Source organism: Belonocnema kinseyi, chromosome 1, assembly GCF_010883055.1.
Source record: "Belonocnema kinseyi isolate 2016_QV_RU_SX_M_011 chromosome 1, B_treatae_v1, whole genome shotgun sequence".
In the NCBI taxonomy this organism is placed as follows: domain Eukaryota; kingdom Metazoa; phylum Arthropoda; class Insecta; order Hymenoptera; family Cynipidae; genus Belonocnema; species Belonocnema kinseyi.
In genome coordinates, this window is record NC_046657.1 from 85,653,685 (window position 1) to 85,669,610 (window position 15,926).

The window sequence follows — 15,926 nt, forward strand, 5'->3', positions numbered from 1 at the left end:
ATTTTCTGAAAGTTCGTTTTTTTACTGAAAACTTAACTGTTAAATTTTTAGTCAAAAATGTATATTTTTTAGTTAATAATTCATGGATTTCGTAGAAAATCGGTCCTTTCTGGTAAAATAATATTTTTATTTGTAAACACATTTTTTGTTTGAAAACTTTACTATTTTTTGTTAAAATTAATTTTTTTAGTCGATTTTTTTTTTAATAGTGAAAATTCAATTATTCCATTTTTGGTTGGAAAATAATATTTTTCTTGAAAAATTGAATTATTTTGTTGAAAATTCATTTCCATAGTTGAAATTATTTTATTTTGTTAAAACTTTGTTCTTTTTTTTTTTAATTAAAATTTTACTTTTTCAATAGAAAATTCATCTTTCTAGTTGAAAATTGAACTATTTCATTTTTGAGTCAAAATTAATTTTTATTATTTGGACATTTTAATACTCTGTCTAAAAAATATATATAAAATTTTTAAAAACACCTACATTGAAATGTTCTTTTTCAGCAGATAATATTATATTTGTGAATGAATAAATAAAATATAAACTTTGATTATTAATTTGTATATAAAAAAAAGAAATTTTTCATCAACCAAATGTGAATTGTTGCACCCTAAAACCTAAAATTTGATTTTTAACACAAAAAAATTCAAGAAGATCGTTAAATTTTCAACGAAAAATTGTATATTAATTGAATAGATAAATATTCAGTTAAAAAAGTAAATTTAACCCAAAAAGGAAATTGACCACAAAATACATGATATTTCAACCATATAATTAAATTTTTAAACAAATAATTTTCTCAAAGAAACGAATATTCTCAACTAGAAAAAATTAATTTTCGAAAAATAAAAAAACAAAAAGAATTTTTAACAAAATAGTTAAATTTTCATTAAAATAAACAAATTTTCAACTAAAAAAGATGAATTTTCAAAAAGAAAAGAAATAGTTCAATATTTAGTTGAAAAAATAGATTTGAATCAAAAAACGAGTTTAGAAAAAGTTAAACTTACAAACAAAACGAATTAATTTTCAGTCAAAAAAAGCAAACGAATTTTGTACAAAATATTTATTTCTGCAACAAAATAGTTCCATTTTCAACCAAAAATGGTATTGAGATTTATATAAAATTTTCAGTGAAAAAATTAATGAAAAAATATATTTTGTCAAACAAATAGATTTACTTTCAACGGAATAAATGAATTTAAAAAAAAACTTTCAAAAACAAATGGAATAGTCAAATATTCAATTAAAAAAATCTTTTTGAACCAAAAAAAAAATGTTCTATGGCTAAAAATTTTCTATGGCTTAGAAAAAGTTAAATTTTCAAACTAAACAAATGAATTTTTGGAAAAAAGATTAATTTTCAAACTAATAGAATCATTTTTTACCAAAAGGAAGAATTGTCAATCATAAAAATTTATTTTTAACTAAAATTTTCATTATACACTTAAGTTTTCAGTAATAAAATTTACTTATAAAAAATGTCAACAGAATAGTTTAATTTTCAACGAACAAAAAGATTGAATTTTTACCAAAATTATTTTTTATTCAAGAAAAAAATGAACAAAAAAATCGTATTACAATATATTGCAATTTTTATGAAATCTTTTAAAATTTTGTAAAAGCTTTCTTTAATATTTGTTTGTGAAATCGTCTGTATTTTTTTTCAAATCATTGAAATCATGTAAAATCTTCTTAAATATGCTCAAATTTTTTGCAATGGTTAAACATTTTTGAAATCTTTCGCAATCGTTTAAAATTATTGAAATTTTTGAAATCCTTTAAAATTTTTGAAACGTTTTGAAATCTTGGAAATTGGATTCCGAACATTTCCAAAGATTTGAAAAATTCCAAAAGAATTAAAAAAATTTCAAAAGTTTTAAAATACTTGGAAATATTCGAAGTTTTGGTCAAATCTTTTTAAATTGGTTTACAGGCCTCTTTCAAGTCTTCAAAATCCTTGCAATCATTCGAAATATTTGTGAAATTTTTCCTAAATCTTTGAGAAATTTGTTTTAAAATTCCTAAAATGTTTTGAAACCTATCGAAATTGTTTCAAATCTTCGAATTGTTTAAAAATCTTTGAAATCTGTTGTACTGTACCTTTTTCAAATCTTTGAAATCCATTAAATATTCAAAATTTGGTTCAGCTTGACGCTCCGAACTTTTTTTCGCCTTTATTTGTTTATTAATAATTTTTCCACTCAAAGTATGGAAAAATTGAAATTTTGTGAATATTAATTTCTCACACTTTAATAGCTGATCAGGAAAACTTTATGTTGTCTTAAATGAATGTTTAGGCACTCATAGAATACAAATAATTTGTTTATTCCATTTATATGTTATAAGCAAATTTGATGAACAAATTGACAAATAGTCTTATTATCGATACAATTTTTTTCTGAAAGTGCTTCACATTAATGTAGGAATGACATTTAATAACAAAAATAATTTAAAAGTTTATAATAACCATTGTTATAAACAATTCTTGTTGCAAAATATTAGAGTTTGAGATTTTTCAAATGATAATTTCCTTCAATCGCCAGAACGACTTCAGGTATTCCTAAAAATAATAAATATTTACTCATATTTGATAAAATACAATAATTCAAATTATTGTAAATAAATTGGATAAATAAATTCAAAATTTTGGCCCTTTCGTATAGAATACATTTTTTGCACTGGAAACGTTTTAAGCTGTTGGACGAATGGCTGTTAGTAACAAAAATATTCGGAAAGTTAACAACAGCCATTTTTATAAATAATTTTCATGATAAAATATTCAAATGTAAGATTTTATCAAAATTTTTATTTTTTTCAATATCAAATTCTAATATTTTGCCACAAAAATTCTTTATAACAATGGTTGTAATAAAAAAATTATTTATATGCTATAAATTCCTAAACATTCATTTAAGACAATATAAAGTTTACCTGAACAGTTATTGCGTAAAAATTTATTAGGTACAAAATTTTAGTTTTTCTATACTTCAAGTGGAAAAATGATTAATAAAAAAATAGAGGAAATAAAAGTTCGGGGCTTCAAGCTACTTAGAATTTAATGAAATTTAATTTATAACAGAAAAATTCAAAATCGGACGTAAATTGAAGGTTCTGGACATTTTTGAACGAAAAAAGTGCATTTCCTACCACTGTGCGTCAAGAGTACGGTACGTTTGTTCATAGAGTTTAATAGTTTATAGTCTGTTAATTTTAGAAATTAGGTTTGAAATAATATAATTAAATATTTAATTCAAAATCTCCTTTAAATTAAAATTTTTTAATAAAATTATTAGGGGTTGAATGCAGTGAGAAAAAAAGCTTTCAATATTAAGCAAGAAATCATGATTGAACTGTATAAATGTATATATGATGTTGGGTTCAATTTAAATAAATATATACATTATATGAAATCCATTTTGTCACTTATCAGTCTTGTCATTGACTTTTTACCAAATTATTCCCGCAAAAATTTTAATTACAATTACCATTAATTTTTAAAAATATTTCCTTCAAAACTTGAAATTGCTAAGATTTTAAAGGTTCAAAGATTCTTTACTTTGCAACAGAAGTTGCAGTTTTACATATTTTAATTATTATTATATTTATATTGGATACAAGTGATATATTTTTTAATAATTCCTTTGATCATGTATATGTTTCATATATTTTTGTCATTGAGGTCTTAAACATTATTAATTTTTTTATCAGCTACATTAATAATTTTAACAATAAATATATTTTTTTTAACTTCAACAAGTAATAAAATCAATAATATTAACAAAACAAATGATAGAAATATAAAGTTCGAACTGCTTTCAAAATGTATCTCAAAATTAAATTTTATTCGTATTAAACTACATATTTTCATGATTTTTTCCTTTTTTAAAATAATTAGTAATAATTATTCTTATTTTTCCAAATATTTTTCTGTTTATTTGCAAAGTGTATCAAGTTTTTAAGAGTTTTAAGACTTCCTTTTTGTGGCGCCATCTGACGGATTAGTTTGACCGACATGTTCCCTCCTGATCGGAAGAGTACTACTGTATACTTATACACGGTCGAGGCAGGGGGCTACCATAATATAATTGGTGAAGGCTGGAAGAAAAGCTTAAAAATCTCCTTGATTATTCTGCAATGAGCGAAAGATACATTTCGTCTTGATAACTAAAAAACCTTTCAGTAAAAAGATTTCTTCGGAACGAGATTTTTTTTCAGAACAGACTAAATGATTTAAATTAGGTTTCGCATCCCGGTAAGAAAAAGAAGAATTCAGAAAAATTCAGAATCTGAATTCCCATTAATACGTGAATTTTCCTCCGTCGATAGTTCCACCAAGGAGAAGAAAAAAAGCCAAGTCTATTCTTTTTAATCGATTAAAAAATTTTAATGGAAGCGTATTGCGTGTAATTAAAAAAAGAAGGAATGCAAAAGAAAGAATAGAAAGACAGCCCTGGCGGACCGAAGGAACCGAATGGATCCTCTACAAAGTACCCGTAAAACCCCATTGGGTCCCCATTCGGTTCCTTTTTAAAAAACTCGAAAAACCAGCAAAATCAACTTTTAAATGGTTGAAATTCGGATTCTACGTTAAAATTCCCGGTAGAAGATCACATAATAATGGCAATAGTTTTTTTTTCAACGGTAAAAAGTTGAAAACAATATAAGACGTATAACGCCTGTTGACTGCTACACTTCAAACGCGTCGCCTGTAAGTAGCAGTCAACAGGCGTTATACGTCTTATATTGTTTTAAACTTTTTACCGTTGCAAAAAAAAAAACTATTCCGATTATTCCGTGACCTTCTATAAGGAATTTTAACGTAGAATCCGAATTTCAACAATTTAAAAGTTGATTTTGCTGTTTTTTCGAGTTTTTTAAAAAGGAACTCAATGGGGACCCAATGGGGTCTTTACGGGTACTATGTAGAGGCTGCTGTCGGTTCCTTCGGTCTGCCACGGAAACCATTATTGAATGAATCTATTATTATTTATTATATTATTAAATCTATAATTTTTCAAACAATATAAAATATTATAACTAAAATTACACCAACTTTATGAAAGACAAAAAATTGAATTTTCCAAACTTATATTCCACAAGAACGAATAGAAACTATGCATGTGCACATATGTAAGTATGGAATTAAAAATAACCATGAAAGGTGTGTCTGTTGATCGAATTAGAAGGAATTAAAAAAGTGGAAAATATATTCGCCTGCATGGAATACTACACAAGTGTCTTCGAAGATAAACCTATTCATTCGTTAATCCCTTCTCTCGATGGAAAATTAGCATATTAAAAAAAAGTTAAAAAATGCTCACTCTTTCATTTAAATCTGAAAATATTAATTTTTCTCTGTTCTTCTCTTCTTACCGGGATTGCAATAAAAGAACTTTTTAGTTAGGAACCCCAAGTTTCCGTATAACACTCAATTTTCAATCATAAAAAAAACGACATCAAGAACTTTTTTGAAAAAAATTCTCTGTTCTGACCGACCAAAATTGCCTTTAGATTGTGTGGTCAAAATAATTCATTTTGGTAGACGCATTATGTATTTGGCGAAAACTTGAGTCGTTTTAAGAGCCTTCATTTAATTTTCACGTTAAATTAATTAAATAAATAAAATAAACACTGTGGCATTGAACGCTTTTTAAACGTAACTGTCGATTTTTCAAAGAAATTCAAAAAGTTGTTATTATGACAATGTTTTTCTCCTCTTGACTTTTTCCATATCGTGCGTTTTTCGGCTTAAAATGTTCATTATTTTCATTTGTTTTCCTGAATTTTGTAAATGCTATAAGTAACTCTGGTAACTTTTGTTTTTGATCGGAAAATGTCATTAGGATAAATTGTTCATCTTTTTGAATACTTTGAACAGTTGCCCATAGAATTTTTTGATTCTAAAATGATCCGGTCTCAAAATGTTTGAATAGATAAATTACCAAAAAGTCAGTATGTAAATTGATAATTTGCCTAATATTTTATTGGATTTGAAAGCATTCCGAAGAATTAAATTCATACAAAGGAATTAAAAAGAATTTGATGAAATGTTAAAGAATTCAAAATGAGTTTAAAAAAAACTAAAAATAAACAAATAAATTCATTTTACTGAAGAGAATTGATTTAATTTAAAAGAAGTCAAGTGAATGAAAAAAATGCCAGAAATATAATAAAAGAATTCTGAATAAATTAGCAATAAATCATATTGAATTTCAAATGAATTAAAATTAATGCCAATACACACTGAAATAAATATTGCGTCATTTTTCCTGAGAATTTAAGTAGGTTTCCCCGAGTCGAAATATAAGTCCTCTTTTTATTCTCTTAAATTCTCTAGCCTCGGAGACCTTACGAGGATCTGATGAGGGTTAATTCAATATAATGTACAAGTACTATTTAACTACTCAAAATGTGCACAAATTTCCAATGTTGCATGTTTGAAGGTCTTAAAACGGACTTAATGAAATACTTATTAGATTCTCGTAGATCCTCTATTCACTGCTACTTACATATTTTAATATGAATGCGTTATCCTAGGTGCGAATAGACCGTCGGCCCACGGTGTCAGCCCGACATTTGGTCTCATATATGGGCCATCAATTAAAATGATGCCGGCCCAACCGTTCATAAAAATAGTTTTAAAAATAATAATTTATACATGAAAAATTTTTTGAAATATAATTACATTAATTAATTAAATTTAATTTTCAACAACAATAATTAAAAAAAGTTATTTTTGAAATTATTATTATATAATTTTCATTTCTTATCATTATGAAATACATCAATCGCACAAACGATTACTTATACATATTATCGCACGCTTTCACGAGTTAAAAAATCGCACTTGCCGAGGATTCGAACACTGCCTAAACTATTTAAACTACTATCGGCGAGAAAATTCGAGTCCTCTGGCTTTGACGTTGAATAACTATGTGAAGAAAAAATGGTAAGTTAATGAAAAAGGTATCATTTTAAAGGTGCAAATGTTGCACCTTGTTGCAAATGTTTGATATATTTTAAAAACAGTGAACTTTGAAGCATAGTTTTTTATAGAAAAAATAATAGGGAAAATCTGAAAAATTCATGGTGGTACATTACACATTTCTGAAAAGATTGCCGTCGAAAAATTTACAAGATATAAATAATTGCTCGTTTTTTTTTGTAAAAAAAATAGTGCCAGCGCACTATCTTCAGTTCTAATGAAGATAATCAAGTGATTTAAATTGTAGGTAGTTAGTTGAACTATCTTTAATAATTTACAATTTGAAGGAAGTATGTGCTTCTTGTTGTTTTCCTACAAATTACGATATTTGAAGTCAGTTTTTTATATAGGAAAGCAAGCGCGAGAGCCCAGCGTGGTGCCGTTTTTTCAGGGGATCGGTCTCGGTTTTCCTCAACACAAGGAAAGGGTTTGAAGGCCAGAGTGAGACTCGGAGGAACAAATTGGGTAGGTCGGGTTACTTATTACGGTCAATTAGAATGTTTTGGATTATATGCATAACAGGTTGGAACTTTAGTACAATGATTTTTTGTTAGTATTTAATTTATATTTCAACATAGCATAGCTACGATATCAAACAAATGAGTATCATTTACTTAAATATGTGTCAAAATTTGTCAACTGGGCCATTTTTTTTTATTGTTTGTGATTTTTCTTCAGGAATGCATGATAAGCTAGAGTTTTACATAAATAAAATGGCCCTAAAACATTTTTGAAAATTTTTTATTTTTTGAGTCGTTATTGTTATTTAACTTTTTTAGCATTTTTCTCATATAGTATATTCAATTTGAGGCTCTATTTTTGTTTAATTTCTTGACAAAAATGAAATTCTTTTTTTTTTACTTTTGAAGAGTACCATTTGCAAGAGAATACTCAGATTCATTACCAAATACCCAGAAAGAGTATAGGAACTATCTAGTACAACTTTCCAGTACCGTAGGATAATTTAACAAATGTATTTAATTTGTTATAAACAAATAAGTGGATAAAAATGGTTTCATATGGTTTTACGGTGTATGGTCCCTTGATTCTCACTGGATTTCCTCAATTGATAAACAAGCATAATTTTTGTGTCATACCCCTGAGGATTCATGAATAAACAATCATTATTATAAAGATATAAAGAAAAAAATTTTGGCTTTAGCTGTTGGTGACGAAAAGAATAGTCATTTTCCATGGAATTAGCTCCATAGAGCTCGTGAATGATACTCAGTTATCATATCTGCTCATATAATAACAATTCGCAATTGTTCAAACGATCTTAGTTAACAATTGCATTATTTGGCTATTTTTCATCACACAAACTCCGTTCTTTGGATGTCTTTAATTGTTAATGACTGATCTTCGAATAACGTTAGAGGATTTGGATGAATAATAAGAACTGCCATTGTTATAAATAATTTCATGAACAATTACTCATCTTTTCTATACGTCATGGAATGAATATAGCGTTTTCCACCCAGAATAAACTGCAGGTCACTAATTGATGATACCCATTCATTATTTTCGATCATCCGATAACAATTGTTGATTATTTAAACAAATGTAATAAACAAATACACAGTTTGGCCATTTTTCGATATTCTTACTTCGTTTTCAGAACTGGATTAACGGTAAATGACCAATTTTTTAAACCCAATTGTTATCGGCATGACCAATTTCATCAGAATAATATTAATATTAATCTGATACGCACATCAGACTTTAAGTCTGTTTCAAAAGTAAAACTTCTGCTTCTGGATGCAGTGGTCTTTCTGGCTTGACGAACTCACTTCTCAGACATGATAAATAAAGATCAGAAGAGAATAGGAGATAATGCAATAAATCTGTGTTATTGTCGATGCGACTTGTCTTCCTTGTATTATTCTCTCTGCATCTCTTGAAATCTTTATTTTTGGCTTCTTGAGCCTCTTCCGATATAATTGTCCCATTGGAATGACGAAGGAGTCTATTATTTTGGCTCCATGGATCAAGAATTTGTGTAGTGATGCAGGCATGAAATACCAATTGTATTTAGGAGCGGCAGGTTGGCCGTTTTAAGAGCATGTTCGTGGAAATTTGTTGTGTCAGTGGCTCTACCCGATGCTACGACTTGTAAGACGATGTACATATTCTTCAGGATTTCTTCGTCAAAACTGGTGATTTCGGAAATAATGTTATAATTTTCAAAGAATTTTCTGGCTGTATTTTCATCGTTGGAAGAACCAGCACCTTGTTTCGGAGTATCCACTCTCTAGCCAAGTTGTTCACGAATTTCTTTTTTGATATACTCTTTCCTTCAATTGCCAACCTCCTTTTGCTCCTTGGTTTTACATACCCACACTTCAATTGGTAATCGATAACTGAGAAACTGTGTATTTTTTTAAACAATCAATATTTGCTATTCATTCCATGACGAATAGAAAAGATGAGTAATTGTTCATGAAATTCTTTATAACATTGGCAGTTGTTTCATCCAAATCCCCTTACGCTCTATGGAGCTAATTCCATGGAAAATTACTTCTTTTCGTCACCAACAACTGAAGCCAAAAACGGTTTTCTTTATTTGTTTATAATAATGATTGTTTATTCATAAATCCTCACGGGTATGACACAACAATTATTTTTGTTGATTAATTGAGGAAATCCAGTGAGAATCAAGGGACCATACACCGTAAAACCATATGCAACCATTTTTATCCACTTCTTTGTTTATAACAAATTAAATACATTTTTCAAATTATCCTACGGTACTGGAAAATTGTACTGGATAGTTCCTCTACTCATTCTGGGTTTTTGGGAATGAACCTGAGTATTCGCTTGCAAATGGTACTCTTCAAACGTCAAAAATTTTTTTTTCATTTTTGTCAAGAAATAAAAAAAAATAGAGCCTCAATTTGAATATATGCTCTGATAAGATCATGCGTATTTTCATCAGCTTTAATTTAAAAAAAAAGTTTATATCGGATGAAATCTGTAGTCTGAAAATCAATTTGTCCAGAGTCGTGATTTTCGTCTCACTGTATGCCGCGCGATGTACGATACATGAATTTCGGTGCAGCGTATCTTGGCCGCATTTGTATTTTCAAGGATCTTTTTTATTCATAAATTGCGATACATTATAAATTATTTGTAATATATGTTTTGAGCAAAACATGTGAGTTCCGTAATTTTTTTTACCAAAATCTTCGTAATTAAACGAACTATCGTAATTGTAGTCAAGTAAAACATTGAAATCAATTGAGAAGTTAGAACAAATTTCATTTGTTTAAAAAGTGTACCTAATTTCATCAATATTTATGCAACAATGGTAAAATGATTTTTGTTATAGAATTCATATATTTAACGAAAAATGCAAAAAATTATGACGATAGTTTGTACCGCTTCAAAAAATTAAAATTTTGCAAAAATGTTTTAGGGCCATTTTATTTACGTAAAACTCTAGCTTATCACGCATTCCCGAAGAAAAATCACAGTCCAACAAAAAGTAGCCCACTTGACAAACATGTCTCGAAGGTTAAAAATCAGGTTGGAGAAACTCGAAGAGTTAAAATGAACGAAATTGACGACGACGCGCAGATACATTTTCCTGATAACCACCCATAGGAACTATGAGTTCCTACGCGCTCCCTCTAAATATAACATTTATAGATGTACAAAAACGGTGGTTTTTCCTCCTAATGAATGCAATAATGCACAAAAATAACGAAAATGTTAAATCGGAGCCTCTTTGATCCACCTTGAACTAGGAAAACATGTATACAACAAAAATTATTCCTCGTAAAAATCATTTGGTGGCCCTGAAAAGGGCCGATTGAACATGGTTGTCAGATAATCCTAAGCACGTTCTCCCCGAATACGACGAGCCAACTGGATATCCTTTGGCATGATGGTGACGCGCTTAGCGTGGATAGCGCACAAGTTGGTATCTTCAAAGAGACCGACCAAGTAGGCTTCGCTGGCTTCCTGCAAAGCCATGACCGCAGAGCTCTGGAAACGCAAGTCAGTCTTGAAATCCTGAGCAATTTCACGAACGAGACGTTGAAATGGCAATTTTCGAATTAAGAGCTCAGTGCTCTTCTGGTAGCGACGAATTTCACGCAGAGCGACAGTACCTGGCCTGTATCTGTGGGGTTTTTTCACTCCGCCAGTGGCAGGTGCACTCTTGCGAGCGGCTTTGGTGGCCAGCTGCTTCCTTGGTGCCTTTCCACCAGTGGATTTACGAGCAGTTTGCTTGGTACGAGCCATTTTTTTACGACGCTGCTTTCGAAACGAGTTCTCAAACAATGATGAAAAAATTTCAAAGAGCGCTATTATATAGCCGCGTCATTTCTAATCTGATAGGTCTTTCAGCTTTGAGAAGGGAGGAACATCTGCTTATTGGTTTTGGCTTGCAAAGAGACGAGAATCGTGATCTTCTTTGTTGGTTTACTAGAAAGTGGGGGTAAAGTACACTGGCGGTTTAGTGGGGGACTCGGTTCTGGTGGCTATATAACCGACCAGTTAAGGAGTTTTTTTCATTCTGTAGTTTGCTTTTTGTAAAGTACGTTGGAAGTCTTCATTTCTTTGAAAAATGACTGGCCGTGGTAAAGGAGGAAAAGGTTTGGGAAAGGGAGGAGCAAAGCGCCATCGTAAAGTTTTGCGCGACAACATCCAAGGAATCACGAAGCCCGCCATCCGTCGTCTGGCTCGTCGTGGTGGAGTCAAGCGTATCTCTGGCTTGATCTATGAGGAAACCCGAGGTGTTTTGAAGGTGTTCCTTGAAAATGTCATTCGTGATGCAGTCACGTATACTGAGCACGCCAAGAGGAAGACTGTCACTGCTATGGACGTTGTCTATGCTTTGAAACGTCAAGGACGTACTTTATATGGTTTCGGAGGTTAAATTCAGAATTTATTCTGGTATTCAGTGTAACAATCGGCCCTTTTCAGGGCCAACACATGTTTTTGACGTAGGTGATATCTGTTTATCATTTACGTGAAAGATCTGTAAGGTCGCTATGGATGCAATTTTTTAAAACTTCTGCTTATGAATTTCGTATTTCTAGAAGTAAGACTTGATATACAATAATAGCTAAGAATATATATTTTTTTTTGATAAAATTTTTCTCATAGGTAACGGATGGGACATATACGATCAGGAAGTTACTTTGGAGGCTTTACAGATCATATATCTTCAATATGAATTAAGAATTGAAAGGAGTAGGATTTAAATAAGTTATGAAAGTTTTAAATCAGTAGAAAAATTAATTTTATTGCCAAAACCTCAGGGTTAAAACATTTATTCTGCGTACATTCTTATCCACATCTATGTCTATAAAATTAATCCTAATGTCACTACTTTTTTATTTACTCTTCAAAATCACTTTCAAAATTGTGAGTTCATGCAGCGTAGACTTCGAAGTTTGCCCAACAATACGATAATTGTCAAATTTTTTAAAATGATGGAATGCGCTTAAGCCCAAGAAAGTCTTGCATTTTTTAAGTGTCACTTGCAGTTTTAAAACATTATTCCACCTCGCATCAAGGAATGTTTGATTCTCTAAGGTATCTTCAGTCGTTACATAAAAAACGGTCGTTTTTGCAACATTTTTTCGCAACAGGATAATAATCTTTGGCGGATTTGGTCATCTGCTCTTTTTTATGAACTGATGCAATTATCTGTAAATAAGTTCAAAAATTATATTTTAAGTTTTAGTGAAATAGTCTAGTCAGAAAATTATATGATAATATGTTTACATTAATGTAAATCACAGTATGATAAATGTGTTTATAACTTACCAAAATATGGGTGAAATAAGGTGAGAACAACGAACAATAATAATTTCACAACTTCACTGAGTTCAAAAAGAAACTAGAAAGTTTGTATCAGCTCACTAATAGAGTTATGGTATTCGTAAACTCAAGATGTAGTCTTATATAGGTTTCAATCCCTTCGTAAATAGATTAACTTATGAGGAATAATGTTTTTAATTTACTACGTACGATGTTCCTTGAATCCTGTAAGTACAATCTGACCAAATTATAATATAATAGCTTCTCTTCTGCAGAATTTACAATGCAAATTTAGAATCTCGTAAGCGCCGTCATTAGGCTAATAGTCAACAGATACCGAATCTTAGAAGTTCATAAAAAAGGAATTGCAAACCAAACAATTTTTCTGTATTCTATATGAATAAGCAGAAAAATAATTGTATATTTCATTGAATATTTTACATTAATAATCTAGTACTTTTACTAGTTAAGACAAGTCCACAAAAATACCATAAAACCATTGGGTTATCTTATTTTGGAATGACCGATATATATTTTTTTTCACAGGAAATTTTGTCTTGCTCAAATATATATTGTAATTGACATATTTCTGCACAGATTATCATGTTAAAAAAGTTAAATATAATTTTAGGGTACATTAGACCTGACAGTATTCGTTCTCGAGTGCTGCGGAAGTTTATCGCGGAGCCTGAAAATATAAATTTTACCAAGAAAACATTTGCAGCCCACTTTTTACTCTACATGATTTCAAAGAGTATAAAAAAAAGATATTTTTTAATAAAAAAAAATTTGCTATTAAAAAAAATCAACTTTGATATTAAAAAGAATTAAATATTTGTTTAAATATATATCGGGCAAGATTACGATATCCGTAGCGACAAAGTTTTAATGTGGATTCCTATAGGATCTTTAGCGACAAACACGAATCTGAAAGTGAAATCGATATCTCGAATATCTTTTTTTTAATAGAGATTTAATAATCTTTTTTAAATGTATTTTATGTTCATTCCGACGTTGAAAAAGGGACAATATTTATGGATTTCGAAGAAAGAATCGATTAAAATTCAGAGTAAAGATTGCGTATTTCGGAACTGTAGGGTTTCTACCCTCTTTTCCTAAATAATAGGAAATTCTCTAACAGATCACTCGAAACGTATTTCATTTTCAAAATTATCTAAAGTCCTTAACGGAGGATTATCGTCATAAATTTACAGAGCAGCTGTCAGGTGTTTATGGCATGGCACGAGGGACGTTGCCCTGAAGTTTTCGAGTTGAGGCCTGAGAGGTAGGATAAATCTCAGGTCCGAGGTTTCGCAACGCGAACAAAAGGACGACGACGGGAAGGGCACGATGCGATGGAAAAAGATAGAAAATCTGAAGTCTGTGAATGACATAAGAATTTTTAGAACTTACTGCTCCGTTTACTCGGCTCCATGGCCACTTATCGCCATAAAACGTCTTTTTCGGCATAGGTTCTTTCAAGAGCGTTATATCGAGATTTCAACGTATATAAGGAATGCATAAGAAATTAATAAAAGATGAAATTTGAACAAGGAATGATTCCTGCGTTAGAAAACATGTTGGCCCTGAAAAGGGCCGATTGTTCAGATCAGCAGAATGAAAATAAACTATTTAGAGCTGGTATACTTGGTGACAGCCTTGGTACCTTCAGACACGGCGTGCTTGGCAAGTTCACCAGGAAGAATAAGTCTCACAGCAGTCTGGATCTCCCGAGATGTGATGGTGGATCTCTTGTTGTAATGAGCCAAACGGGAAGATTCAGCGGCAATGCGTTCGAAGAGATCGTTAACGAAGCTGTTCATGATGCTCATTGCCTTGCTGGAGACTCCAGTATCAGGGTGGACTTGCTTCAAAACTTTGTAAATGTAGATAGCGTAGCTTTCCTTCCTCTTACGCTTCTTCTTCTTGTCCGTCTTAGCAACGTTTTTCTGGGCTTTGCCAGCCTTTTTCACTGCTTTACCACTCGTTTTAGGAGCCATTACTCAGAAACACAGACGTCTGTATTACACGAAAATTCAGAACGGATTGTGGGTTCGCCTCTAGAACCGTCTATTTAAAAGCCACACGGTGGGGAAGGCGATTCAATTGTCGCAGTCTGGAGTGGGGACGATGCAAGATCGGTGAATCGGGTGGGCATATGGCTATAATGACCTGTCTCTCCCCACTTCGTTCAGCGCTTCCTTAGTAGTTAGTGCGCCGTATCCTCGCCAGAGTCCATAAAACGTGAATTTTAAACTGTTTTGGTCATTGCTTTGATCGAGTTTGTCGTGAGAACTTCTTAATCCTAAAAATCAAGTTAAAATGTCTGGTCGTGGAAAAGGTCGTGCAAAGGGTGGCAAGTCAAAGACTCGCTCCAGCAGAGCTGGACTTCAGTTCCCTGTTGGTAGGCTCCATCGTCTCCTTCGCAAAGGAAATTATGCCGAGAGAGTAGGTGCAGGAGCTCCAGTTTACCTGGCAGCTGTCATGGAATATTTGGCGGCTGAGGTTTTGGAATTGGCTGGTAATGCCGCTCGTGACAACAAGAAGTCGAGGATCATCCCTCGTCACTTGCAATTAGCCATCAGAAACGACGAGGAATTGAACAAACTTCTCTCTGGTGTCACCATCGCTCAGGGTGGAGTTCTGCCTAACATTCAGGCTGTTCTCTTGCCCAAGAAAACTGAAAAGAAGGCTTAAATTTCAAATCCACTTTCTGCTTTTACAATCGGCCCTTTTTAGGGCCAACAAATGATTTAACGTTGGAATGGTATTTAGTTCTGATACATTTATGTGTTCGTTTTAGTAATGCCGTGATATTTAAGAAGGCAGGCTCGAAAGTTATAATAAACCTAGAAAATGGCCTGGTTTTTGAATGACCTCCCAATAATAATTGTTCAATACTGATCATAATTATAGCTTGAACTGGTTGCACTTTTCTTATACGCTTAGTCGAGTCCAGTCTCGAATTTTCTTTTGCCTTGAATTTCATTGCCCATGCGTCTTCAATTTCATTGCCCGTCTCTATGGCGATACCTAAGAAATGATGGAAAAGTTGACAATCGCTTATTGTTTTTGATATTTTTTTACGTTAAAGGGTTATACGGGAGAAGCCGCTATTCTAAAGTTTTACCAGATTTTATTTTCAACGGAAAAAAGGAAAGAT

The 15,926-nt window shown here is 31.2% G+C and overlaps 4 protein-coding genes across 4 annotated transcripts; 2 read left to right on the top strand and 2 right to left on the bottom strand.

Moving 5' to 3' along the window:
• Positions 1-10,788: 10,788 nt before the first annotated feature.
• LOC117171310 (histone H3) lies at positions 10,789-11,253 on the bottom strand. The gene has a single exon (XM_033358494.1). It carries the CDS (start codon positions 11,234-11,236, stop codon positions 10,826-10,828), a length of 411 nt encoding a protein of 136 aa, XP_033214385.1. The 5' UTR covers positions 11,237-11,253; the 3' UTR covers positions 10,789-10,825.
• A 260-nt stretch (positions 11,254-11,513) lies between these two features.
• Positions 11,514-11,921, top strand: LOC117172793 (histone H4). The gene has a single exon (XM_033361053.1). It carries the CDS (start codon positions 11,562-11,564, stop codon positions 11,871-11,873), a length of 312 nt encoding a protein of 103 aa, XP_033216944.1. The 5' UTR covers positions 11,514-11,561; the 3' UTR covers positions 11,874-11,921.
• A 2,422-nt stretch (positions 11,922-14,343) lies between these two features.
• Positions 14,344-14,869, bottom strand: LOC117172727 (histone H2B-like). Its single transcript, XM_033360931.1, has one exon. It carries the CDS (start codon positions 14,761-14,763, stop codon positions 14,392-14,394), a length of 372 nt encoding a protein of 123 aa, XP_033216822.1. The 5' UTR covers positions 14,764-14,869; the 3' UTR covers positions 14,344-14,391.
• Positions 14,870-15,031: 162 nt separating this feature from the next.
• LOC117172650 (histone H2A-like) lies at positions 15,032-15,504 on the top strand. The gene has a single exon (XM_033360807.1). It carries the CDS (start codon positions 15,086-15,088, stop codon positions 15,458-15,460), a length of 375 nt encoding a protein of 124 aa, XP_033216698.1. The 5' UTR covers positions 15,032-15,085; the 3' UTR covers positions 15,461-15,504.
• Positions 15,505-15,926: the final 422 nt, after the last annotated feature.